Source organism: Scleropages formosus, chromosome 12 (genome assembly GCF_900964775.1).
Source record: "Scleropages formosus chromosome 12, fSclFor1.1, whole genome shotgun sequence".
NCBI lineage: Eukaryota > Metazoa > Chordata > Actinopteri > Osteoglossiformes > Osteoglossidae > Scleropages > Scleropages formosus.
The window spans coordinates 25127556-25151456 of record NC_041817.1 but is presented as its reverse complement, the minus strand read 5'-3'; the positions used below and the strand labels follow the sequence as shown (position 1 = coordinate 25151456).

The window sequence follows — 23901 nt, the reverse complement described above, 5'->3', positions numbered from 1 at the left end:
TATACATTGGACCTAGGCCAATCATTTGCCTCTTTGTGTTCTAAAACAGTCTCATTAAACCTGAAATTTCTCAGCGGTGGCCACGTCTCATCTCAGACTTGCTGGGGATCTCAGCCATCCATTAGCATTCACCCTCTGCTGAAAATTAATTTTGTTAAGGGTTCAATTCCCCACCAGCCCCTTCTGTTTAAATATCATTTTAGCGCATGATTAGCATTTATTCCCTGAAGTTGTCCAGCAGTGTTTAGCGGTGGTGAAGGATGGGGGGGGCCTGCAATGGGAGGGGGAGAAAACTACTTCATTGTGGGGATGACTGGGCCATAAATCATTGCCCATTTTCTATAAATCACGGCAGATGGCAGGGAGTGAGCAGGAGCTCATGGGAACTGGCATGCCCCTTTGCATGGCGGGAATGGCGTTCCACAGCAGACGCCGGTGGACCACGAAGGTCGTCGTGCAGAAGACAGCGAGGCCTGCAGGCACGGATCGGGAGGTGCCCTACCTGACGCCCCACCTCTCGGCAGCCCCTGGGATCCCGGCGGAGCTGCCTGTCAGTGCAGGGCCGTCGTTTAGCTCTCTTAATCTGTCTGTTTAATATGTATGTGCCTCTGTGCCTCCCTGTCCCTTGGCGATGGCAAGAGCTGTCAAGCTGACATTAAACTGGATGCATTTTGCAGAGCTGGGAGGTGAACTTTCCATTCTGTCATCCAGACTGTGCTTAACAGAGTGCATTTTCCTGGGCAGTGGGACAAAGCGCAGCACTGTGTTAAGAATAAGAAGTGGTAGTTACAGAAAGGTAGAAAAAGCAGAAATAGACATACGTTGTATTTTTGTCACCTTTTAAAAAGTGCAGGTGTCTTATAAGAGTTTGAAGGCAGGCGGAGGAGAGCAACTCCGATAAAAGCTAGAAATTAGGCTGGAATTGAATGTTCCCTCTCACAACCGTAGGAGCGGAGGCTTGGGTCAGAGGTCAGGCTAAGATGGAAAGCAGAAGCGCCTGAATCGCCAGAAAGCGCTGATCTCCAGCTTTCTTCTGAGGTTGCGCACCGAAGGAAAGAAGGATGTTGCTTGGATGTCACTCTCTGGTCCGGAGGGTCTCGGATTGAGGTTACACTCCCACTGGCTCCCCTCTGTGTGGCCTCAACGCTTTCACCACTTCACTGCGGCGTCTTCTTCCCTTCCTCCTTTATTTTCCCTATACCTACCACCTGACGGGAAGCAGGGCATCGAGACGCAAGCACCTGCAGTCCTTGGCTGCGATTTGTGGATGTTTAGGTGGGGGTGCTCTTATCGCTGCTTGCACTAGGCTAACATGCATATGCGAGAGAATATCTGATATCATCCACATGTTTACTTTGATGCTACATGGGCAATTTCTTAGATCCTGGAGCACAGTCCCGACAGCCCCGCCTGACTGCGCCTGTATGCGCAAAGATGCATCGCGGTAGCGCTCCCGGCGGCGATGGCTGGCGGTGATGAGGGTGCAAACGCTTTGACTCCGAGTGAAGCGTGGAGCACATCGTAGCCCTGTCATTGCTTGAGGCACATCTGTTGTGAGACCAGACAGAGCAGGACCCACAGGAACGTTAATGTGAATCCAACCCCTCCAACCCCTGGCCTTTTGCAGTTACGGGATGCCTGTGGGACTGTGGTGCAGATCAAGGAGAATATTTGTAAAAATAATCATCTCTTGTTACTTTGATTGTTTTTAATATTGGTGGGGCTGTGTGGCAAGCAGCATAACCCCGCTTTGTGCCAGGGGAACTCTCGTCCTCTCATCGTAGCGCAAGACTGGGCAGTTTTCTGTGATAAATTAGAGTCCGGAGTAGCAGCTCACCTTGTTGCCACACGCACACACACACATATATATATATATATTATCCTCTGATATATATTTGTATAGATATATGTATATATGCCAATGTCTGCTGAACAGACCCATACATCTCATTTTCAGGTTGAAACTGCTACCCTCCCCTCAAATCTGGGGCCTAGTTTTTACCCTCTGTGGATAAAATAATAGTTGAAGACCTCCTGACTGCAGCAGATGTTTAATGTTATTTTTGTAAGAATAATATGTGAGCAGCTCAAATGACTTGTTGATTTGCTGAAATCCACCCTGGAACATGTCAACTGCTGTTCTACTGCTCCTCCGTGTGTGTCCGCTAGAGGGCGCCGCATGGCTGCTCACATGGACCTCACAACCTACAGGAGGCTGAAAGTCACCCTGGACCTGTTGAGCTCCCTCATCTTAGGAGCTGACAAACAATCAGCAGGACTTTTTCATTTCCTAAAGAAATTTCGGAATTTCAGCTTCATTTGTTCTACGGCATTTCATGCCCAGAAGCATGTTTATTTTAACCACAGTCTAACCACCAAACCCTAACCCTAAGCTACAACTTTGCAATGTACCAAATTTTCAGTAAATATAAAACTTAAAAACTTACTGTCCTTACTCATCTTAAACTCGAATTTATTAAACCTCCTTCGTGTCTGTTTGAAACGTGAAGTTGCGGTATTTGCTGTTTTATGTTAAATCACTTCCTAATTCCGCTTCTGTATTAATTTTAATTCTTGAATGGTTTATACCTTACTACACTATTTCTCAAAAAAAAAAAAAAAAAAAAAAACAAAGAGGGTGACGCTGGGAAGCGAGTGCAGATTTTTTTAGTGTGCATGATTTCCACAAAGGAAAATGACAAATGGGAAAATGCGGTTATCCAGAAAATAAGAGCAGGTACAGTAGAGGTGCCTCTCGCAGAGCCAACTTTGGCTGCGTTGCCACTGGAGTCGCTTCTCATTCGAGGACGAAAAGTGCAAGTTCTCCCCAACGCTGTTTCCCGCTCGTTCTTCTCGAGCCGCAAAGTGACCGAGAGCGCGCTCTCGGCCGCAGCTTAAACTCATAACGTGGCCTGAGTGATCTGCTCTGTGTTGTTCCAGCTCCCCCAGGGAAAGGCACAATACAAGGATTGTTGATTGCATTTTAATTTAACTGGGAAATTAATGATGGCTTCCTCCGAAGGGTGCGGATTTATGGAGCTGTCACGGCAGCAGGGCCCCCGGCTCCTCTGATCTGCGTTTCCGTGAATGACCCCGTGACCCTGGCAGGCTATTGAGACGCAGGAGCGGAGAAGCGGGCTGAGCGCCGAGGATCCTACTCGTCTGCAGCCTGAACTCTACTCTTGCCGTGCAAACTGGCTGAACCCAACGGACATCTGTTCGAAATTGCCACTTTGCAATAATTTTGCATGTAACTTTTCAGTTTGGTTTGGCATAAATGAAAAGTCCCTCTTTAATGCGCAACTCCAGCTTCTTGATGCTGTCGGCAGCCGGAAGAAAAGCAGCAGCAAACAACTTCTTGCTTAGTTTGTTAGTTTTCCAGTACGAAGAAAATGTTGCAGATGCATGAGTTCTGAATGCTTCCTAAGCGGGAATTTTGTTTGGGAAGTGGCGTGCCGGAATCTTGATCTTCTGGTCACTCGGAATCTTGGCTGGTTCTGAATTTTTCCTTAAATCGCAGGTAAAGTTCAGTTTGCGAAACATCCTGTTTGATTCGCAACGTGGTGCAAAGCAAAGTTGTTTGTGCGGCACGTTGAAATAAGTGGAGTTTCAGTTTTGATTACAGACAGTCTCCGGATTACGAACGAGTTCCGTTCCCAAGTCCGTCTTTAAGTCGCATTTGTACGTAAGTCGGAACGGTTCGGTACGGTTCGTATCTAATGTCAGTTTGTCAAATGTTTGTCTTAGTATACAGTGTATCGTGTGCCTTTCTATGCATAAAAAGACATTAAAGAAACACTTCTGGATACACTGAAACATCTTCAACATAACAATGCAGTAATAATAATAATAGAATGTAATGATAACAATACACACACACACTTTCTGAACCGCTTGTCCCATATGGGGTCACAGGGAACCGGAGCCTAACCCGGCAACTCAGGAGGGGGAGGGGACACACCCAGGACAGGATGCCAGTCCATCGCAAGGCACCCCAAGCGAGACTCGAACCCCAGACCCACGGGAGAGCAGGACCTGGTCCAACCCACTGCACCACACATGATAACAATGATAATAATGATAAATGTTACTACAGTATTTCTAATAGAGAGGGAGCACGCAAGAGGAGGAGCACAGAGAGAATATGTGTGTGTGGGTATACAAAAAAAAGAAACTTTAATGTTCACTTTTCCAATGTTCATTGGACCTTCACCTTTTTCCGATCGCTTATTATTTCCACTTTAGTTTCAGTCGTGATCGTTTTCCTTTTCTTGGATGCATCACCATCACTTGCATCATATTTGTGCTTTGGTGACATGGTTAGGAGGGTAAGCACACAAAAAAAAAAAAAAAAAAAAAACAAGCCAAATACAGTAACACAATACACGGCAACATGGTCCAACTGAAAAGAAAGAAGTTTCAGTCCTACTTCGGGCTCACGAGCCGACGAAGCGCTGTAGATGCGCAATGTTGTAGCGTCCTTTGTTATTACGAACCGCTGTGTACAGTAACTCCAATTTTTTATATAATAGGCTTCATGGGGGTGGTTTGTAACTATGGGTTGTATGTAAGTCGGACGTTTGTAACCTGGGGACTGCCTGTACTTTGAATTGGGAGCTCTGCTGGTATAGAACTCAAAGATCAAATTTTGATTCGCCATCCGACCTTGCTGCTAGGCGTCAGAGCGCTGGCCTTTGTGTCACTCGACTTATTGGAAGCTGCGAGACGATTGTTTTCAGATACTGAAAGAAAACGTTGCTGTCTGCCAGTCCATTGCAGGATAGCCACACATACACAGTCACTCACACATACCCCTGCAAAGGGCAATTCAGAATCACCAGTCAATCTGAAACACGTGTCTTTGGACTGTGTGAGGAAACCAGAGCACCTGGAAGAAACCCATGTGAACAGGAGGACATGCAAACTCCAGAAACACAGTGCCAGATCTGAACCTCATCACAAGTGTTGTGAGACAGAAACGTTACCCGCTGCTCCATCATGCAGTCATAATATTATAAGCGGAACATTTTAATCGTACTACTTTGTTACAAACACGGGGAACCAGAAGGTGCCGGCAATATGGCGCTGCATGTCAGTTTTTTCTCATCTTGTTTTCCGTCCACGCTCCGTCACGGTGAGTTTTTTTTCGTCCTAACTGGTACATGAATGTGTCTCGCAGCACTTACGATGATGACTTATTATGCCACACCAACATACTGTGCTTAATTTTTTCTCAGCCGAAGCCCGAGAAAAGAAGAAACAAAGCAAAGAAAAACAGCGCTTTCTGTACCCGCACGGACGTGGGACCCTTGGCACTTTTGTATTCCTCTGGCAGATCACACGTTGAAGGAGAGGAGCCCCATTAGCTCGGCCCTTTTATTTTTCTGTGGCATCTTTCCAGTCCAGCTGGCTCTTCACGAGTGTCTCATTCCCCCTCTGAGACCTGTTCAAACACTTAGTTTTAAAAAACAGGACAACTTTGGCAAACGGCTCCGCGTCCCATGTCAGATAACAAACAGCTTTCTCCTGGTGGGTTCAAGGGCTGGGCCTGGTGGGGGTGGTTGGGGTTCTGTGTGTTATAAGGTGGGAGGAGGAGGGCGCTTCGCTCCATGCCGCTGGTGGCCTCTCTAACCTAATGGCATTCTGGGTAAACATTTCCCCTTTTCTCCTCTGTGCTGCTGTGCTGAGAGCCTGTACCTACATTTACACACACACACACATCATCTGAAACCACTTGTCCCATACAGGGTCGCAGGGAGTCGGTGCCTGACCCGGCAATACAGGGCGTAAGGCTGGAGGGGGAGGGGACACACCCAGGACGGGACGCCAGTCCGTCACAAGGCACCCCAAGCAGGACTCAAACCCCAGACCCACCGGAGAGCAGGACCCGGTCCAACCCACTGTGCCACCGCGCTGCCTCCTACAGTTACATTTACATGTATTTATCAGAGACTTTTCTCCACTGCAACTTCCAATGAACTCTACGTAGTGTTATCAGCCCACACACCTTATTCACCGCGGTGACTTACACTGCTAGATACACTACTTACAATGAGTAACTTATCCATTCATCATTGGAACACACACACTTTCTCTGTCTGTCACTCACACACTATGGGGTAACCTGAACAGCATGTCTTTGGACTGTGGGAGGAAACCAGAGCACCCAAAAACTTGCACTGCTAGATACACTACTTACACTGGGTCACTCATCCATACGTCAGTGCAACACACACACACACTCTCTCTCTCACTTACACACTATGGGTGAACCTGAACAGCATGTCTTTGGAGTGTGGGAGGAAACCAGAGCACCTGGAGGAAAGCCAAGCAAACACGCGGAGAACATGCACCACCCGGGTGCTGTGGAACACACTCTCTCTGTCTCTCACTCACACACTTCTATACCTTGAGCGCTTACTCTCACCTGCTGTGTACTCAGGTATGCCACCGTAATAAATAATTCACACCGGGAGGGCTGTAAGAATAGCACCTAACAAGCAAATATCATGACTCCTGATGGCCCGGAAATAAGCGCGACTGTAACGACAGCATAGCCTTGTTTTGCGCATCACAGCTCCGTCCAGAATCCAGAACAGGCCAGGATTTGGCGCTCAGTTCTAATGAGAAGTTGGAGCAGGTGTGGGGAAGAGGATCCGGTCTCTGCAGGTCAAGGGCGCTCGGCCCCTTTAGAAACGGGGAGCTCTTCTAATGAACAGAACCGAAGGCTCTGGTCGGACTCCCAGTTCCGGCCGCTAATGCAAATTGCCCTGTAATAATTTAATAACTTCCCCGACTTGATCTGTCCTTTTTACTGCAATTATCGTCAACCGGGGGTTGTGTTCCATCATCAAAAAACAAACACCATCCATCATCCCTGCGGTGATTAGCCGGTGACAGCCGAGCCCCGCTCCGCATAAATGTGCAGTAATGCAACCTGGACGAGGGCTACGGGAGAGAAGGGACCATTTTTCATGGCCGCAGATTAGATGTTGTCTGGGGGGGGCTTTATGTGAGCTTGTTGCCACGCTGATTGTCAATGTGGGGTGCGCAGCGCGCGGTGTGGGATGCGTGAGCGTTGCGGGGTAGCCGTGAAGCGGGGCTGCGTGGTGTCCGAGGCCCTGCGGTCAGGAGAAGCTCCTGGAGCTTGGAGCTTTTTGCCCAGCCTCTCCGCCGGGGTCCACCGCGGTAACCCGTGTGCCGCTCTGCCGTCGCCTTAATTTGGGGACGGAGTATTTGCTCAGGGTAACTTTTGTTTGAACGTAGACTCACAAGTCGATTGCACACTGATAATATTGGTCTCAGAAACTTTGAAAACATTCTATTAGTAATATTACTTACACAACGCAACAAAATTTTTCTAATTTCTTGGTTATGTCGATTTTCGCGTTGATTATGATTAGTTAAAATTCACGGATTACAAAAACACCACTAGTTCTTCTAGAGTGTCGCTTTTAGTTTGGTACTTTACAGCCATGGGAAGATTCTAGAAGGCAACAGAACATTCTAGAAAGCATCAGATCCTAAAAGGGACTGGAATAGTCGGTGCTTGGAACCCGGTGCCGAAATTTGCTAATTTCAAGAATGTGGAATATTTTTCGAAAAACTGAAAAAAAGCTTTTTCTAAAACATACAGTGCAAACTAATGCCAAAAGTATGTTTAATCTTACGAAACTGAACGGAAAAAGCAAAAAAAAAAAAAACCAACATAACATTTTTGTTACATTGTGTTGTGTATACAAATACATAATTATGAAACTGATGTTGCAGAAATCAATGTTATTTGTATAAAACTTTAAGGTTATTCTGTACACTCACTCTCAGAAAACATGTCATCTGTTTCCAGGGAAGGTAAATGGAACTGACTGTTTCTTGCAGATGTTTCAGCTTCAAGTTGTTTTTGTTTTCAGCGGTTTTCTTCCTTTTTATGTTTGCGTGTGTCACGAGAAGAGGCACTTTGCACATGTTCACACAGATCTGGTGTCACGAGAACAGAGACCCTTTGTCTTTGGCTCTCCTGTGGGATTGTTTTGAAATGCTTGTGTGGAGCAAACCTTCCAGCAGGTTAGCAGTTTGAACCCGCAGCGTTCATGCAGATGTAAAGATATATTATACGTATTTTGTACATGTTCAAACCACCATTACATCCTTGGCCTTTTTTCTCTGACGGAGATCAAAAGAGGATGAATCTTATGTTTTAGCATTTTCTCCCTGGAGTTCACAGAAAGGATGAGCGGAGAGATTTCTAGAATGTTCTTCTGGAAGAAGTACAATGACAAGTACCGCAAGACAATACCGCAATGCCTGCATTGCAGGCCTAGAAAGGGGAGAACGGACTCGACGATTCGAGGTGTGTGATGTCGCCATTTTACACTGTTTTACACAAGCGTTGGTACCGAACCCTACGGTGGACTGAGGGAGACATGAACAGTGAATATGGATGTTCTACACGTAAATCTGTATGTGCTAAAGTCTTCCCTGCTTTCTTGTTAAATCACAACCCAAACGATGTCTTTCACACTGCCGAGGAAACGTATTTTAATGGCACCCTTTACACCTGAAGTGCCTGCAAATTATGTGGATGAGTGAAGTGTTTACATTTCTTCTGCTTTTAAAGGGACACGATTTTATTTTCTTCACAACTCAGAGGAGATCATCTGGAATGTCTGGACACCCTTCTGGAACTTATTATTAGGCAGGACTGTGTTAACATACCTGTGAAATATTGTCGCCGTTTGACCTTCAGTCCTTGTCAATGTCAGTGGGTGTATTTGCGGTTCCCCGGTACGCTGTTTCTGTCCGTGATCCACTGCTCTTCATAAAATATTAAAATTACATTGACATTTATTTATTTAGCAGACGATTTTCTCCAAAAAGTCTTCCAATGAACTCTACGTAGTGTTATGAGCCCACACACCTTATTCACCGCGGTGACTTACACTGCTTACACTGGGTCACTCATCCACACATCAGTGGAACGCACTCTCTCTGTCACTCACACACTATGGGTGAACCTGAACGGCATGTCTTTGAAGTGTGGGAGGAAACCAGAGCGCCCGGAGGAAACCCACGCAGACGCGGAGAGAACATGCAAACTCCATGCAGACTGAGCAGGCGCTGTGAGAGAGCAACTAATGTAAAACTAATGTAACCAACTAACTAGCAAACTAAATAAATAAATATTTGGTACCTCGCACCTCATAGGTACAGGAGAGATACAACTCAGACAGCATCAAATATAGTTTATAGCTGAAGTGCACTGGAACAGAAAAACACATTTCTTTATACAGCTATTTTACTATAGGACAACCTGTGCGAGGAGGGGATCCAGAGGTCTTGATGGTTATTTCAAGCTACAGTGTTTACTTACTGCTTAGTACACTTGTACACACACACACACACACACACACACACACACACACACACAGAGTCAGAAACCGCTTGTCCCAAGCAGGGTTGCGGCAAGCCAGAGCATAACCTGGCAACACTGGGCATAAGGCTGGAGGGGGAGGGGACACACCCAGGACGGGACGCCAGTCCATCGCAAGGCACCCCAAGGGGAAGTATTATACCCCACAGGGGGTATAATACTGCGGCCAAAGCCTCTGAGAGTCAGAGGCCGGTCGTGTGGCTGGATGGAATGGCCATTGGTGGCCTCGACTCTGGGATTCAGCAGACCCCCGCCCCCCACCCCCCACCTTTAGTGGTGTTACAGGGCCCCTTTAATGCTGCTGCAAGGCTGCCTAGCATGCTCTGACTTTGTCTCCATGTACTGCAGGTCAAAGGGATTCGGAAGAATCTTTTCCCACCTTGGATATGGTGACTTGGCACATTAGAAGTGCTAAAAGCAGAGACATTGCTGTGATGTTGGGTACTGCATTGAAAGAAACTGAAAAGGGCATCCGGTGTGTTCTGCCTTCCGCGCAGCAAATGGGTCGGAATGTTCATTCCGTGTCTGGGTGCCCCTTACGTGTCACAACCCAGCTCTCCGTAATGGTCCGCACACTGACATCGCAGCAGATGGGGTGCGGAGGACAGTAAAAAATAAACCTCGCTCCATGCTATTACGTCCGCTTGCGGTGGCACGTCTCCGTTTGGTCCTCGGCCCCCCGGCTGTCCGCAGCCTTAGTTACATGCTGCCGAAAAAGTTGACGGGCTATAGAACGGGCCCAGTGAGATTGGGCTCCCGGAGAGATGTTGGTCTTGCGCTAAGCCGATCGGGGCTCGTAGACCTCAGGAGAAGTTGCGATGATCCGGTCAAGATGGTTAGCGAAATGCCCTGGATGAGGAGTTAGCTGGAGAATACGCCTCGTGTCCTCTGAGCCTGGAGCTGAAGAATCGTACTTAGATGATGTATGTGGACGTTATATTTTTTCAGGGAAATCTCCCCCTTAATGGACTTAGCATTAATTGACAATCAAAGTGGAGTTAAGTATATTTCAAAAGACAAATCAAAGCTTCGGGGCTGACAAACCACAGCATCAAAGTTTTCGAATTGCGTTTTATTTTACTGATTTTACGATAAAATGTCACAGAATTGTTACATACAAAACTTGCGTGAAAATCATTTATAGTTTTCTAGGTTAGCAATCATTCTCTGGATACCTGTCATTTGAAATATTGCTTGAATTTGAAATTATTCTGATATTAAGATAAATCTCAGCTAATAATAGGCATCACAGTTATGCATAATACAGCCATCCTGCATGGCATTGCTTAATAAACCATAAATGTAGCAGAGTCCCAAAAACAGATGGCAACTTATTAAAAAACAGATGCTATTTTGCATAGTAACACATCATGAATATTTATGTTTGATTACTTTATGATACTGATCGTGTTTTGAGGATAGGGCCAAACCTGAAATGCTTTATTTTGAATAAGGTTAAAGACCAAGTATAGGAATAGAATTTTGTACATTTACAATAATTTGCTTGCATTTGAACTTTTTTTTTTTAAATTTCAAGAATGCTGTTGTGGATAGATTATATAATGTGACTTGAAAACATTTTGTGGTTTTCATTCTGAAATAGAAATACTATAACTTTGAGCAATTTAAAAAAAAAAAAAATGTTGGTTCATGTGAAATTATTGTTGGCCAAAGTGTACAGTCCTTACACATCTGCGTTTGGCATGAACTTCGACGAGGACAATTAGAGAGACGCTCAAGCTCAGTTCTTTTTTGTGGATGGCAGTAGATGTGTATGGACCAAAAAAAAAAAAAAACACTTGTTTATTCATTTGCTCAGTTTAAAGCTCTTTGCGCACAAGATTAGCTGTCATTTTGGAGAAACGCATTCGCTGTGTCCATCGGTGCCCTCGAGATTTCGGAACGGACGCGGCGACACTTGTGCTTCGGCCCAAAGCGCAACAGTCGTCCGCTTCCCGCGTTTTGCCCACGTAAGAGAGAGCCTTTCTGTGCTCGGCGATCTGGATTCCTTTCGGACAGATTAGTTCGCTCCCTCTTGCGCTAAACATTGCTGAAATGTTGGGGCAGATGGGGGGCCGACGTCACGCTTCACGTGTTTTCGCCGGCCCCTATGTTAACTGCACACCAGGCCTCCCCCTAACTGCGTAAATCAGGATCTGATGGGGGGCTGTTTTGGGAATTCGTTGCTTGTTGCCAGCGGCCGATTTTGGCTGTTTACTCGGGCGATTTCCAGCATGGGGGTACAGCGGGACGCAGCCGCTCCGTGTGGACTGGGGCTGTCGTCACCGGCAGGGAACACTAAATTTGTATTTTCGGCATCAGCTGGAAGAAAGCGTTCCCAGTAAACGAAACCCTTCCTCCTTTGCTGAATCATGCCTTTCATTGCGCTGCTAAAATATGCACATTTCTCATGAAAACGTACGGTTCCGTGAGGGTGATGAGCAACGCTCCTTTGGCCCTGCGTTGCACATCACGATCACGCTGCTGATGTTAAATCAGTGCTACAGCAGCATGTAAAGGTGATGCCCGCGCTTCCAAGGTCAAGAACTCGTCTGAAGTACGTCGATTCGATCTCCGCTTTGATGTCGACCAGGCTGTCGAAGAATACGACCTTAGATTTGCAATGAAACTCTGCAGGATGTAATGGGGATATCACACGGTACGCACACGTTACCAGTGTCGGCCTGAGTTGGACCACACGATGGTCCTGCGATGACTAGCAGAGCAGCCCGGTGGACAAAGCCGTGCCTTATTACTGCCTCTTGTTCACCTAAAACCAGAGAGCCTGTGTGCCTCTTTGCCAAAAAGCTCCCTTGTCTCCAAAGGTGCTCTCTTTGTGTTGTCCAGAGATCACGGCTAGATTCCGCTTCATCTGCATCATCTCCGAGGTTCAAGAACAGGCTCGGTTTACCTAAGAACGTTACGTGATGGTTTACAGGTGTTTCTGAGTCAAAATGGATTGTTTTTACATTTATTTAGCAGATTCTTTTCTCCAAAGCGACTTCCAGTGAACTCTATGTAGTGTTACCAGCCCACACACCTTATTCACCACGGTGACTTACACTGCTAGATAGACTACTTACACTGGGTCACTCACCCATACATCAATGGAACACACACACACACTCTCTCCATCACTTACACACTATGGGTGAACCTGAACAGCATGTCTTTGGAGGGTGGGAGGAAACCAGAGCACCCAGAGGAAACCCACACAGACATGAGGAGAACATGCAAACTCCACACAGACTGAGCGGGGATCGAACCCACGTCCTCTCGCACCACCCAGGCGCTGTGCCACCATGCCGCCCACAGACATTAAAACATTAGAATAAAGACAACAAAAGACCTAAGAATAAAGAAACAGCATAAAGACATTTTTGCCAGACATTAAAATAAAACACAAAAAGACAGAAAGCAAACACTTTTGCAGTTTTAACAGTTTAAATTGTTCATTTTCTGCAGGCTCCTTTTTGTTTTATTTGTCTAGTAAACACACATTGTTCGTTTTATGTGGCTTCCAGATAACCCCAGACCAATATTTCACTCAGGTCCATCAGCACACCTGCATGTTGGCAGGAGGACTGCATATAAAACATGTAAATTGGAGGTGACCTGAAGAAGAGCACCAAGTTTTTACCTGTCAGAAGTGTCCCGCTCTACTTAGAGTCCCTTTACAAATAAGGCTGAAGGCTCATTTCAATAATCATCCTTCAGCTCCGTTGGCATCAATGTATTGAGCTCCGATTTTGGGGTAGCGTTGCTCTTTCTGTTGGCCACACACACACACACACACACACACACACACACACACACACACACACACACACACACACACACACACGGTCTATGCCAGAAGACGTTGGTCTGAGAGCCTTGTGTTCAAGGCTACTGGTGCTCCCCTTCCTGTGACGCACGTTCACGTACGACTGCAGGAAACCAAGCACGCTGGATTACTTGCATAGTAGACACCATCACACCTCTTACCTCTTCAAACCGAACAAACTTCTAATTGCGTGAACTCTGCCGGGTCGCCCCGTGCTCCAGCCTTGTCTTTACTCGGTCGTGTGCTCTGTCTGATGAAGAGCGTTCTCAGCGGGCGTTCAGACCGATTCACGCATTAATTTTATCTTTTGTTTGCATGACAACGGTCGGAATTCAGCCGAGCTGATGAACCGAACTCCTTGTAATAAAAACGAATGGCCCATCAAAAACGATACAGAGCGATCCATCAATGCCAGCGCTTCTGACAAGAAAATATGGCTGCTACCTTCTGCGGAGGGGCTTTCTGAGGAAGAGGTGGCCTTGATGCGTAATAATGCAGCGCCGAGGCTTCAGCGTTGTGAAGCTGTGTTTTTGCACAGAATCAATGCAGCCTGGAGATGGGTCTTTCACCAGCTGCTTCATCCCCCACCTCACCACCTTAGTATATCAGTGATTAAAGCCATGTTGGATTCTTCTAGTTCTTCTCCAGGAGTTCCATCCACTCGTCCATTACCAGCAACAGCTTGTCCAGTGCAGGCTTGTGGGGGTCCAGAGCTTATCCTGCTAGCAGAAAAACAGAGTCAGTTAAGAATATAGAAAGAAGGATATTAAACAATACCTACTTCACAGCAATGAAATGAAGCCCTTGGTGCCGAATCAATGGCAGTGATTTTTCTCTACTTTTTGAGTAAATTTTCATGTTATAAAAATGCCGAGGTCCTTTTTGCAGCGGCAGGCAAAGATCCGGTGTCACTCCAACCCTAAAGCAAAAAAAAACTAGTTGAACAGATTCTCGGGATGTCCGAACTGGCAAACGGCCGCCTAAATTACTAGTTAAAGGGAGTCGCATTATTTGCATGTAGTGTTGCGAGAAGAGCTTGGCTTCTCTCATTACTGCGGAAGGGTTGGCTGTTAATTAGGAAGTCGTGTCAGCTTAGAGCTCCCTGGCCGGTTAATTGATGGACTGGCTCAGCGCGGTGCTCTTACCGCTCGCCCAATCCGTCATCCGTCCGGGGGTGGAGCGCGGCACCAGCGCCAGGTCATCATTAGCGTCGAGCGCTTCCACAGCCATGTGATGGAGAGCGCCATTACGACATCCCGCTGCTCTTACCTGTGTGGCGGTCGTCTTCGGCGGCTGCTTTCGCCGTCATTGGAATCTCGAGGGTTATTCGCGCGTCGGATGCAGCGTGGGTCGCACGAGGACTCGGCGGCGTTTAAAAGAGCGATTTAAAAATATTTTGCGCAGTTTAGTTCTCACATCGCCAGCCCACCATCACGCTCTTCTGTTTTGTCAGTTGGAGTTGCCCTGACGTTGACCCTTCATTTGGAATGCTCTTCTCTCAGCTTACAGCAGTGTTATTCACACCAGCCGTCCGCAAGAAACGCCCCCTGCACTGTGCTCTTTGAAGGACTCTGGGTGACAATGGGAAAACATTGCAAGAGTTCGGGAAAAAGTATGTCTGGAAGGGTATTCGCACTCCACCCGGGTCTCGGCGAGTGGCAAAATGACGACGAGTTGCTTTTTTCCTGTCTAACGTCATCAAATGTCATACCTCAGTGAGCACTGTATTAAATGTGTCTTTGCGTGGAATATGAAAAACACACGCGCAGTACACATTGCACTAGAAACGTAAACCGAAGGCCTACGTTAAAACCGTTTTCCCCGTCTGGATGCGTTCTCGTGTGGGTCAACGGCTGCTGGTGCCCGGCCGCACGTCTCGGGCACGTGGGGCAGCTGTTCCAACGGGTGCGTTTCGAAGACATCGCTTCCGCGAAGGCGCCGTTCGAGGACGGGAAGCGGCGAAATATTAAAGCCTTTCTACTCGAACTGCAGCGGTCACTTCTTTGTAACGTGTCCCGAAAAGAACTCGTAAATTATTCCGCTTGAGCCAGATTACGCCGAAACGCTGTCTGTATTGAACAGTTGAAAAATCTGAAACATTATATGTTGTAGGTGTAGCGAGAAATACTGGAGTTGGGAGTCTGAAGAAATAGAAATGGGTTGTGGGGTGGGGGGGGGTAACATGGAGTTTTACAAGCTTATGGAAGTTAGTGAGAGAAGTAGGTTGCCTTGCTTAGTGCAATACTCTGGAGGAAAACACACATCTTGTGTCATAAAACCTGGAGCCCTGGGAGCCTCGGTGAGCAGGAACACAACACTGAGGGCAACGGGTGATTTTTGACAACATAACTTGTTTTAAACTACGATTATAGCCTGTTTCTGGATAATTTCGTACGCCGGAAATGCGAAGCACACGTTTTTCCCAACAAGTCTGGTGTTGATAATAACGTGTGGAGCACATATAATGCATGGCAAGAAGTTTAAATGAGACTGAACTAAAAAAAAAAAAAAAAGTGTTGGATGACCTAGCCAAAATAAATTTAATACATGCCCCCCCCCACCCCGCCCCCATTTAGATATGCACTTTGTACGTTGCTACATAAAAGCACATTTCTTATTCCATTAACAGCATCTTCTAATTATGAACTTGTAAGTTTATGATCAGCTCAAGTCTCACACTGACCTCTTGTTCTTTACTTTGTGTGCTTTCTTACCCCGAGGCTGTTTTTTCCCCCCATCATTTCTCAGAGAGAATAAGGAATTCCAGTGGCAGAAGCAATCAGCAAATCCGGATCAAGGAGATCCTCAGCCGAGTCTGCTGTCAGAAAGGAATCATTTGTTCCACTTGCAAGCACCCGCTGCTTGGTCCCTAGACCTCTCCTTCTTCAAGTGGTGTGTTTCATGTGGGTTCTCAACACTTTCCTCTGGGCCAGACTGCCACTGTTAATTTTACACTACATGCCGGCTAACTTTGGAAACTGCTTAGTATGTATATTGTATCCTCTTTTAGAAAGATGTCACATTGTTTCCTTCTCTGCACCTCCAACGGGTTGGAAGAAAGCGGCGCAGAAGGTGCATGATTAAGTCGATGGGTACCCCGGTAACATTTAAACATCCGATGCGATTTAAACTAAAGAGGTGAAAAAAAGGCGTCATAACTTGTATGTTCGAGGAAAAAAAGTTGCCTTTTACATTATTTAGCCATTCGGCACTGATTTGCTTCCAAGATTAAAAGAGCCGCACGTCGACGCTGTGAGGGACGGCTAAACTTTAGTTTTGTTCCGTTCTTCGGCTTAAAGAGGACACACACGCGGCCACAAATGAGATGCGTTCAGCCGCTCGCGTGGTGACCGGCGACCGCAGCCGCGGGCAGGTGTGCGTGACCGTGAGGTCAGTCGCTTCCGTCTGCGGGACGCGGCCTGACGCGGCCGAACGGCGTCCCCGGCTGCTTCGTCAAGTGCCAGTGGCTTTCTATGCGGCGCTGAGAATCATCAGTGTCACAGTGAAACCACCCCGAGAAGAGAAACGCACGACCGCCAAACAAAGCGTGCAAATCTCGATAAATGCGCTCTTCAAATGTATGTACCTTTGACTTCTTGAATCCACGAGGATGTTTTCCACGCCCAACCCCACGAGTGCCCTGGCTTCGCACGGCCGCGAACCCCCACACGATTCTCATTCTACACAACATCACGCAGGACTCAGTATTAAAAAAACAATACTGTATTTTATAAAATGTACAAAAGGTATATACATAAATACCCGGCACATCAACAGTGCAGTGGTAGTTTACAAAAGATTTCAGTGAACGTAAATTCCAAACACAATGAATCAGGATCCACATGATTACCAGGCTGTCCTTGAAATACTTATGCAGTGCGACTTTATTGCGGCACGCAGTTCTTTCCGTCTTCTTCGCAGTTCATGGCTCGCTCAAGTAACTTGTTTTTAAATCTCCCACAAAATACATATCGAGTATTTGCATATTCCTCTGAAAAATATCTGCGAGGGGTACAATATTTCCAGTCATTATTCCCGTGGCCCAGGGACCGACGCGGAGAAAAGTCCTCCTTCTTTCCGAGTTCATAACTTCCTGCGATAACCCCAGAAGCACGATGTCTCCGATAGGGTAACGATAGCAACACTGACACAAAGCTGAAGGAGGCAGGTCTGGAAGATTTAAGAAAAAAAAAAAAAAAGTCTTTCTCAAGCGTTCCTGAAAGCAAAGTAAAGTCATGTGTACTACAGAAACAAAGTATAAAAATGTTGGATTGTTGCCACAGGGCCAATGACGCAATTTACAGTATTTACAGTGTATTACTCTATGTTTAACATGATGTTAAAAAGTGAGTTTCTAGATATTTATACCTGCATGCCTTTCTGTGCATCGTAGATCTTTAGTCGTAAGTGTTCATATGCTCATACTATTATCTCAGTACAGCAAGGCACTTAGTAAAGTGTGGTTTCGGTACACTGCCCTTAATAAAGACAAACGCAAAAGTTGATAATCGGCTGCTCGGCTATACCCCGGACTACACTTCACTCTAACTTGCAAAGTATGGCTTTTTACTCACACACAAAAATACAATCTTAATTTCTTGACAGCAACACAAATTAAGCAAGCATTACAAGTAACCTTTAAACCGACACGTTGCCATTAACTTCCGTCGAGGGCAACGCTTCGTCTTTCCGAAAAAGATACGATTCTAGAAGTTCTCCATATAACACCGCTAGGTAAACAATTAGATACAGGTTTTTGGCAACCCTCGTTCACAAGACAGCCTCGGTGCTGTCCAACGTAAGCCCGGCTATCTGATTTTAAGACATCATATTGAGAAACCTGCTCTCTTCGGCCAGCGCGGTCAACATTGAGCTCATGTCCCCGATGGCCATGTTGCTCACACCTGGCGGCACGGAGGGCAGCGTCACCGAGTTGCGGGGGGTGGTGAGTCGCGAGGAATTCTGCGACAAGCTCTGGAGGAGGGCAGGACTGAGGGTGCCTGACATGAGGCTGGAGTGGTCGCCGTCGTCCAGCATGGAGTCAAAGTCAATTGGAGCGTGCTCCACACCCTGAGAGGAATCAACTGTGCTGGAGACCTGGTTGACTCCAGGGGATGCCATGGCGACGGTCGCATTGTTGTTGTTGGGCTGCAGCTGTGCACCTGTCACGGGATGGCCGCCGCCAGGGGACACTTGCATGTTGAGGGTTCCGCCGGAATCAAACATGTGGACCTGCCCTGTGTAGAAGATGGCGTTGTTGTGTTGGTTACAGTCAGAGCTCGACCTTTTGGGGCTGGCCTCTGAGGTGTCGTACCCAGCGTTGAACACGGATGCCGAGACCCCAGACTGCTGCTCTTTACTCAGCCCCAGGTGCTGCCTTCTGAACGGCTTGGGTTCGGCGGGTGGTTGCGGGTGCGGCAACCCTTGGGTTCCGTTTTGGACGGTCTGCTGCGATGGCCCAGTACTGGCTGTGTGGCTGCTGTTGACTTGGGGGTAGTTCTCGTGGTTGCCACCAAGAGTCATGTGGCTCAGCCCAGTCCCCGGTTGAGTCCGCCTGTAAGCTTGCATAGCCTGATTCTGCATCATCTGCTCGCTGCTGTTCACACCCAGTATCCCTGGTTGCTTCTGGCTGGCATTTCCAGTCACAGTGTTAGAATTGAGGTCCTGCTTATACTCTTGTGTCATCATGGCCTGATCATTTAAGTTATGATGGAAGTTCACGGACTGCTGCCTCTGAAGGCAATTCATCCTCTGGGGGTTTAAGCCTGAGTTCCGCTGCATATAGTTCTGCTGCATTGCCTGTGCGAGGCTCTGACCTGTCTGCACAATCTGTTGGCTTGGGCTGAGATTCTGGTAAGGGCCAAAGTTTTGTTTCTGCTGGACCACGGCCAGGTTTCCTCGAACAAATTGCTGCTGCTTGACTTGGCCAGGTGTTGTGTCCACACTTCCGGAGCTGACCTCGTTCCACTGCACTGGCATGTTGTTCTTGCTGACCTCAGCTGAGACAGAGACCTGCTTCTGGGAGCCAGGGTTCAACTGGCACGGGGGCAGCATTTGCCCTGGCAGGTTCATGTTCACGTTGCTATCCACGATAGCCATGCGCCGCTGGCTGTAGAAATGTTGTTGTTGTTGTTGTTGTTGCTGCTGCTGCTGCTGCTGTTGCGGCTGTTGCTGAAAGTCCTGTAATTGGTTAGCATACCCTGACAAACTGCTGTCGCTTGCGGGAGCGCCGGCCTGGGACCGGAGATACTGAACCACATCGTCCGGCAGCATCAGATCATCCTCGGTGCTCTGTTCACCTCCGTCCCCAGCCATGGTCTCCATCGTTACGTTCTCCGAGATACTGGGCGGCCGGGTTGCGAAGGCATGGCGGTGGAGGTTGCCATCAGAGCGCGTGTATCCGTGCGGTACGTGGTGACGGCGCTCCAGACTTGTCGGTGGTGCTGCCTGGTTCACGTTGCTTATGCTGCTGTAGCGCTGCATCATCGGGAGGGACAGCGGATCGAGCGCTGGCCGTCGCACAGGGTCGCTGGCCCGCCGCGGAAGACTTCCGGGGACTTCGTGGGGCATCATGCTAGAGCCGACGAAGCCGGAATCGCTGCAGCGTCGGGGTACTCCAGGAGGGTGAAGCGGATGAGGAGAGGACTCCTGGGAGTCCACGTAGAGAGCCATCCGGGTCTTGAGGCCCATGCGGTCCATATTAGGCAACGGTGTTGGCGGGGCGCCCCCGGTGGCAGCGGCATACTTGGCCTTGAGGCGGTAGTGCTGAGCCGGGGTGAGGCTGAGCAAGCTAGGGAGTCCTCCGCACTGGCTGGCCTCACTGGAGCGACGCGACAGGTCTGCGGAGATGGGGTCGTACGAGTCCGCCGAGCTAACGTTGTTGTGGCGGCTGCCGAACTGCGAAGCCTCGCTGGAGCGGCGGCTCGAGTAGCAGGGTGAGATGCCCGAGGACCGGCGGCTAAGGTTGTAGGCAGAACTGACAGTGCTGGTGGTGCTGTCCCTGCGCTCAATAAGGTGGTGCAGCATGGTCATCTCCCCAGAGGACAGCTCGCTGAAGCGTGGATTAGGGAACACTGCGGTCGGACCGACGCTCGAACTCTCCATTAAGGAACCTGAAAGCACGACACCTTTTGGTTAGAGGTCACCGTAATGACTTTCTTGGGCTCGATACACTAACCAACCAATGTCTACAACCGCTTGTCCCAAGGGGGGTGTCGCGGCGAGCCGGAGCCTAACCCGGCAACACGGGGCGCGAGGCTGAGGGGGGAGGGGACGCACCCAGGACGGGATGCCAGTCCATCACAAGGCACCCCGAGCAGGACTCGAACCCCAGACCCACCACACGGTGGGCACTGGCCAAACCCACCGCACCCCTGCGCCCCCCCCATTGGCTTGATGAACACAAACAGATACACTTCTCTATGCGGTATATTGCGGTTTCCTTGCACAGTCTGATTTAGACCATAACCGTTTGCGACCGTAAAGTAGAGCACAACAATTGCCGCTCCTTTCTTTGATCACGGTACAAAAGTACTCACCAGTACCTGATATGGGAGGCAGCTTAGTGTTGTGCACTTGAGGTGCCTGGTTGGCCCAAGAGCAGGAGTCCCTCACGCTCTTTAGCTTCTCCTTCTTGAGGTATTCCAGCCTGTGGGCTGCACTGGTGGCCTTGCGCAGCTGGAGGCCGACTACCTGGGCACCCGGGGAGATGGTGGAGTCCACAACGGGAGCAGGCTCGTCCTGCATGCTCAGGTCCCCCGGACTGCCGCCGCTGAGCGCGGCCATCTCTACCCCACTGTCGTGGTTGGTGCTGCTGCCAGCTGGCGATGGCTCGCTGCAGCATGACGACTGTCCGCCAGGGCTGGAGTGATACATCTGCGGGGCGGGAGAGCATCGCACCGGGGATCAGCGAGCGTTCGGGAAGACGGAGGCAACGAAAGAGCGGCAACTTGAACGCAACAGTGTGTGGGGTGCGGTTGCGCCTTAGAGCACGTGCAGCCCTTGCTGAAATTATAAGGGCGCATGTGTGGCCGGGGCTGCGTTTGTACCTCTGTGGTGCACGGGACAGCTGCTCCTGCCCGGGAGTTAATTCTGAAAGGCCGCCTCGAGGCAATTAACCCGCCCGCAGGTGCTCGGCTCTTTCTGCTCGAGACTTTTGTTGCTCCTCCCAGACCCTGCCTCCGTACGCAGCTGCCGTGAGCGGGCGCTGGGCTCTGCAGCTGCACCGCTAACCACACACACTCTTGCACACAGTTATCACTGGCCTTGTCTACTGTGCCCTTTGCTTCATTCCTACACAGCGGGGATATGGAACAGGGTGAAATGGATCGCATGACAAATTTCACTCTGTATCCCATGACTTCATTTTTTTTTTTTTTTTTTTTAATGTGTAGACACCGAATGACAAATGGTGACCCAATGCGGCAGAGACCCTGTCCATTATGGAAGCGTCTTGTGTGTTTACATGGACAATGAGCAGACAGCTGATTTCGAGGCCGGGTTCCCCCGATGCATCCGTTCCGCGACAAAAAGCCTCAAAGAGGATGACACAAATTTATTCTGACCCAGAAGACAGTAGAAAAGGAAAGGAATAAAAGGCAAGTCTTGATCACAGCTTGAGGAGCAGCGTTATTTGCTTAGCACACGCAAAACAGCGCTCGGCCTTTGAATATTAATGTAACGGCTTTTATCATAGCGGCCCGGGGATCACTGTCAGACCTCTCCAGCCCCTGCGGGACACGAGCGAGGGAAGGGAGCGAGAGCTCCTGGGAAATCAGCATAGTATGTAGTCCTTTCTGTTGAAGCCTCACGCGAGACACGGGAACATATGCTGCTGACTTGTGTGTCAAACTGCTGCATGCCATATACTGAATTTTGTTTTCATAACATGTGTCAGAATAGTCAGTTTAGCAAAAAATTGTCTCTGATCATCACTTTACAGGTGGTGTGCCATGTTATGAAAGGTTTATTGCTCTGATATTATAGTTTTTTCAGAAGAAATCTAGTCAAAATTCTGCTGAAATAATAAGAAGTTTTCAGTAACTTATGACTGACAAATTTAAAACCGCTGTACTTCCATCCGGGGGGCGCGGTGGGTTGGACCGGGTCCTGCACTCCGGGGGGTCTGGGGTTCGAGTCCCGCTTGGGGTGCCTTGCGACGGACTGGCGTCCCGTCCTGGGTGTGTCCCCTCCCCCTCCGGCCTTACGCCCTGAGTTGCCGGGTTAGGCTCCGGTTCCCTGCGACCCCGTATGGGACAAGCGGTTCAGACAGTGTGTGTGTGTGTGTGTGTGTGTGTGTGTGTGTGTGTGTGCGCGTGCGTGCGCGCGCACGCGTACGTACGCGCGTGTGTACTTCCATCCACCCATTCATCTTCAGTGACTGCTTGTCCCGAGCAGGGTTGCGGTACAGAGCCTATCCTGGAAGCATTTGGTGCAAGTCTGAGGAGGTGTACACCCTCTGGACGGGACACCGGTCCATTGCAGGGTAGTTAGACACACACACACACGAGGTCACTCACCCATTCACACACTAAGGGCAATTTAGCATCACCAATCCATTTGGACTGTGGGAGGAAACCAGAGCACCCGGAGGAAAGCCATGCAGACGCTGGGAGAACTTGCAAACTCCACGCAGACTAAGTGGGGAGATGACGGCGCTCCTCTCGGCACCAGCCTCCCACCCCAGCTGCTGTACTAGATAATGCAAATTATGCATTCATGCAGCAACAGAGTTTCATCGTGTTGGTACAGTTTCTGGAAAGTTTTTTTAAAGCTGATATTGTAAGTACAGGATGTAATGCTGAAAGGAGTTGAACTGTAGCTCACCTTAGTAATGTCTGTCCTTATGGAAAGTTTTAAAGAAGGAGAAAAGAGACATTGAAGCAGCAAGCAAGGAAATGTATTAATAGAAAGAAGGAGAAATATAACTGGGTTAAGAGGTAAAGAACAAGCCGAAATTTGTATATATTCTGATAAGATGTGAATTCTGCCACAGTCTAGCTTTCTTTTTACTTACTGTCACATTTAAAAAAGATTTCCTTGCACCAAAATTTTGATTCAGACACGACGGTCTTCACAAAGCCCACGACTGTATGGGTCGCGACCTCGTCTTACCACAGAGTTCTCCGTTTTTATGGATTTGAGCTGCAGACAGTCCTCCACGCCTCTGGGGGCGCTGCTCACATCCACCTTGTCCTCGAGGCCCCGGCCACCGTGCTTTGCGCTCGCTTCATTATCCCCGTTCTCTCTCGGTGGCTGCGACCGTGGGGGCAAGTCGTTCCGTTGCTTTTTGGTGACGTGCGCTTCAGGCCCATGGACGGTCTTCACGTGCTTGCGGAGGGAGCTGGGGTCCGTATAACGTTTTGTGCAGCCGGGGATTTTGCACACGTACGGTTTCTGTGTAGAGAATGTTTCAGAGAGTGTTTCTTACTTTTCCCAACTATCAAAAGTCTCAGGGTGTTCAGTTTAAAATGTTAACCGGCAGTTACTGGCCGACATTAGTCAGTGTGTCACGTTAAAGTCCGAGCGCATGGATAGAGCTGTTGCCGTTTCTGAAGGTTGCTGGTTTAAATCCCTCACTTGCTGCAGAATCTTTGTGCAAGATATATACCATGAATTACATTTACATTTACTGTATTTATTTAGC

At 48.5% G+C, this 23901-nt stretch overlaps 1 protein-coding gene across 4 annotated transcripts in view; it reads right to left on the bottom strand.

Annotated features, from left to right (window-relative positions):
- Positions 1 to 17024: 17024 nt before the first annotated feature.
- The window catches only part of gli2a (GLI family zinc finger 2a), an 86068-nt gene continuing 79191 nt past the window's right edge, over positions 17025 to 23901 (bottom strand). For 3 of the 4 annotated variants that reach the window (XM_029256721.1, XM_029256719.1, XM_029256720.1), the window contains 3 exons: positions 23370 to 23651; positions 20795 to 21131; positions 17025 to 20368 (listed from right to left, as the gene is read on the bottom strand). In XM_029256721.1, coding sequence (XP_029112554.1) covers positions 18075 to 20368; positions 20795 to 21131; positions 23370 to 23651 — 2913 coding nt within the window. In that variant the 3' untranslated portion in view covers positions 17025 to 18074. The remainder of the gene's footprint in view (positions 20369 to 20794; positions 21132 to 23369; positions 23652 to 23901) is intronic. The other variant, XM_029256722.1, reaches the window with a different exon arrangement.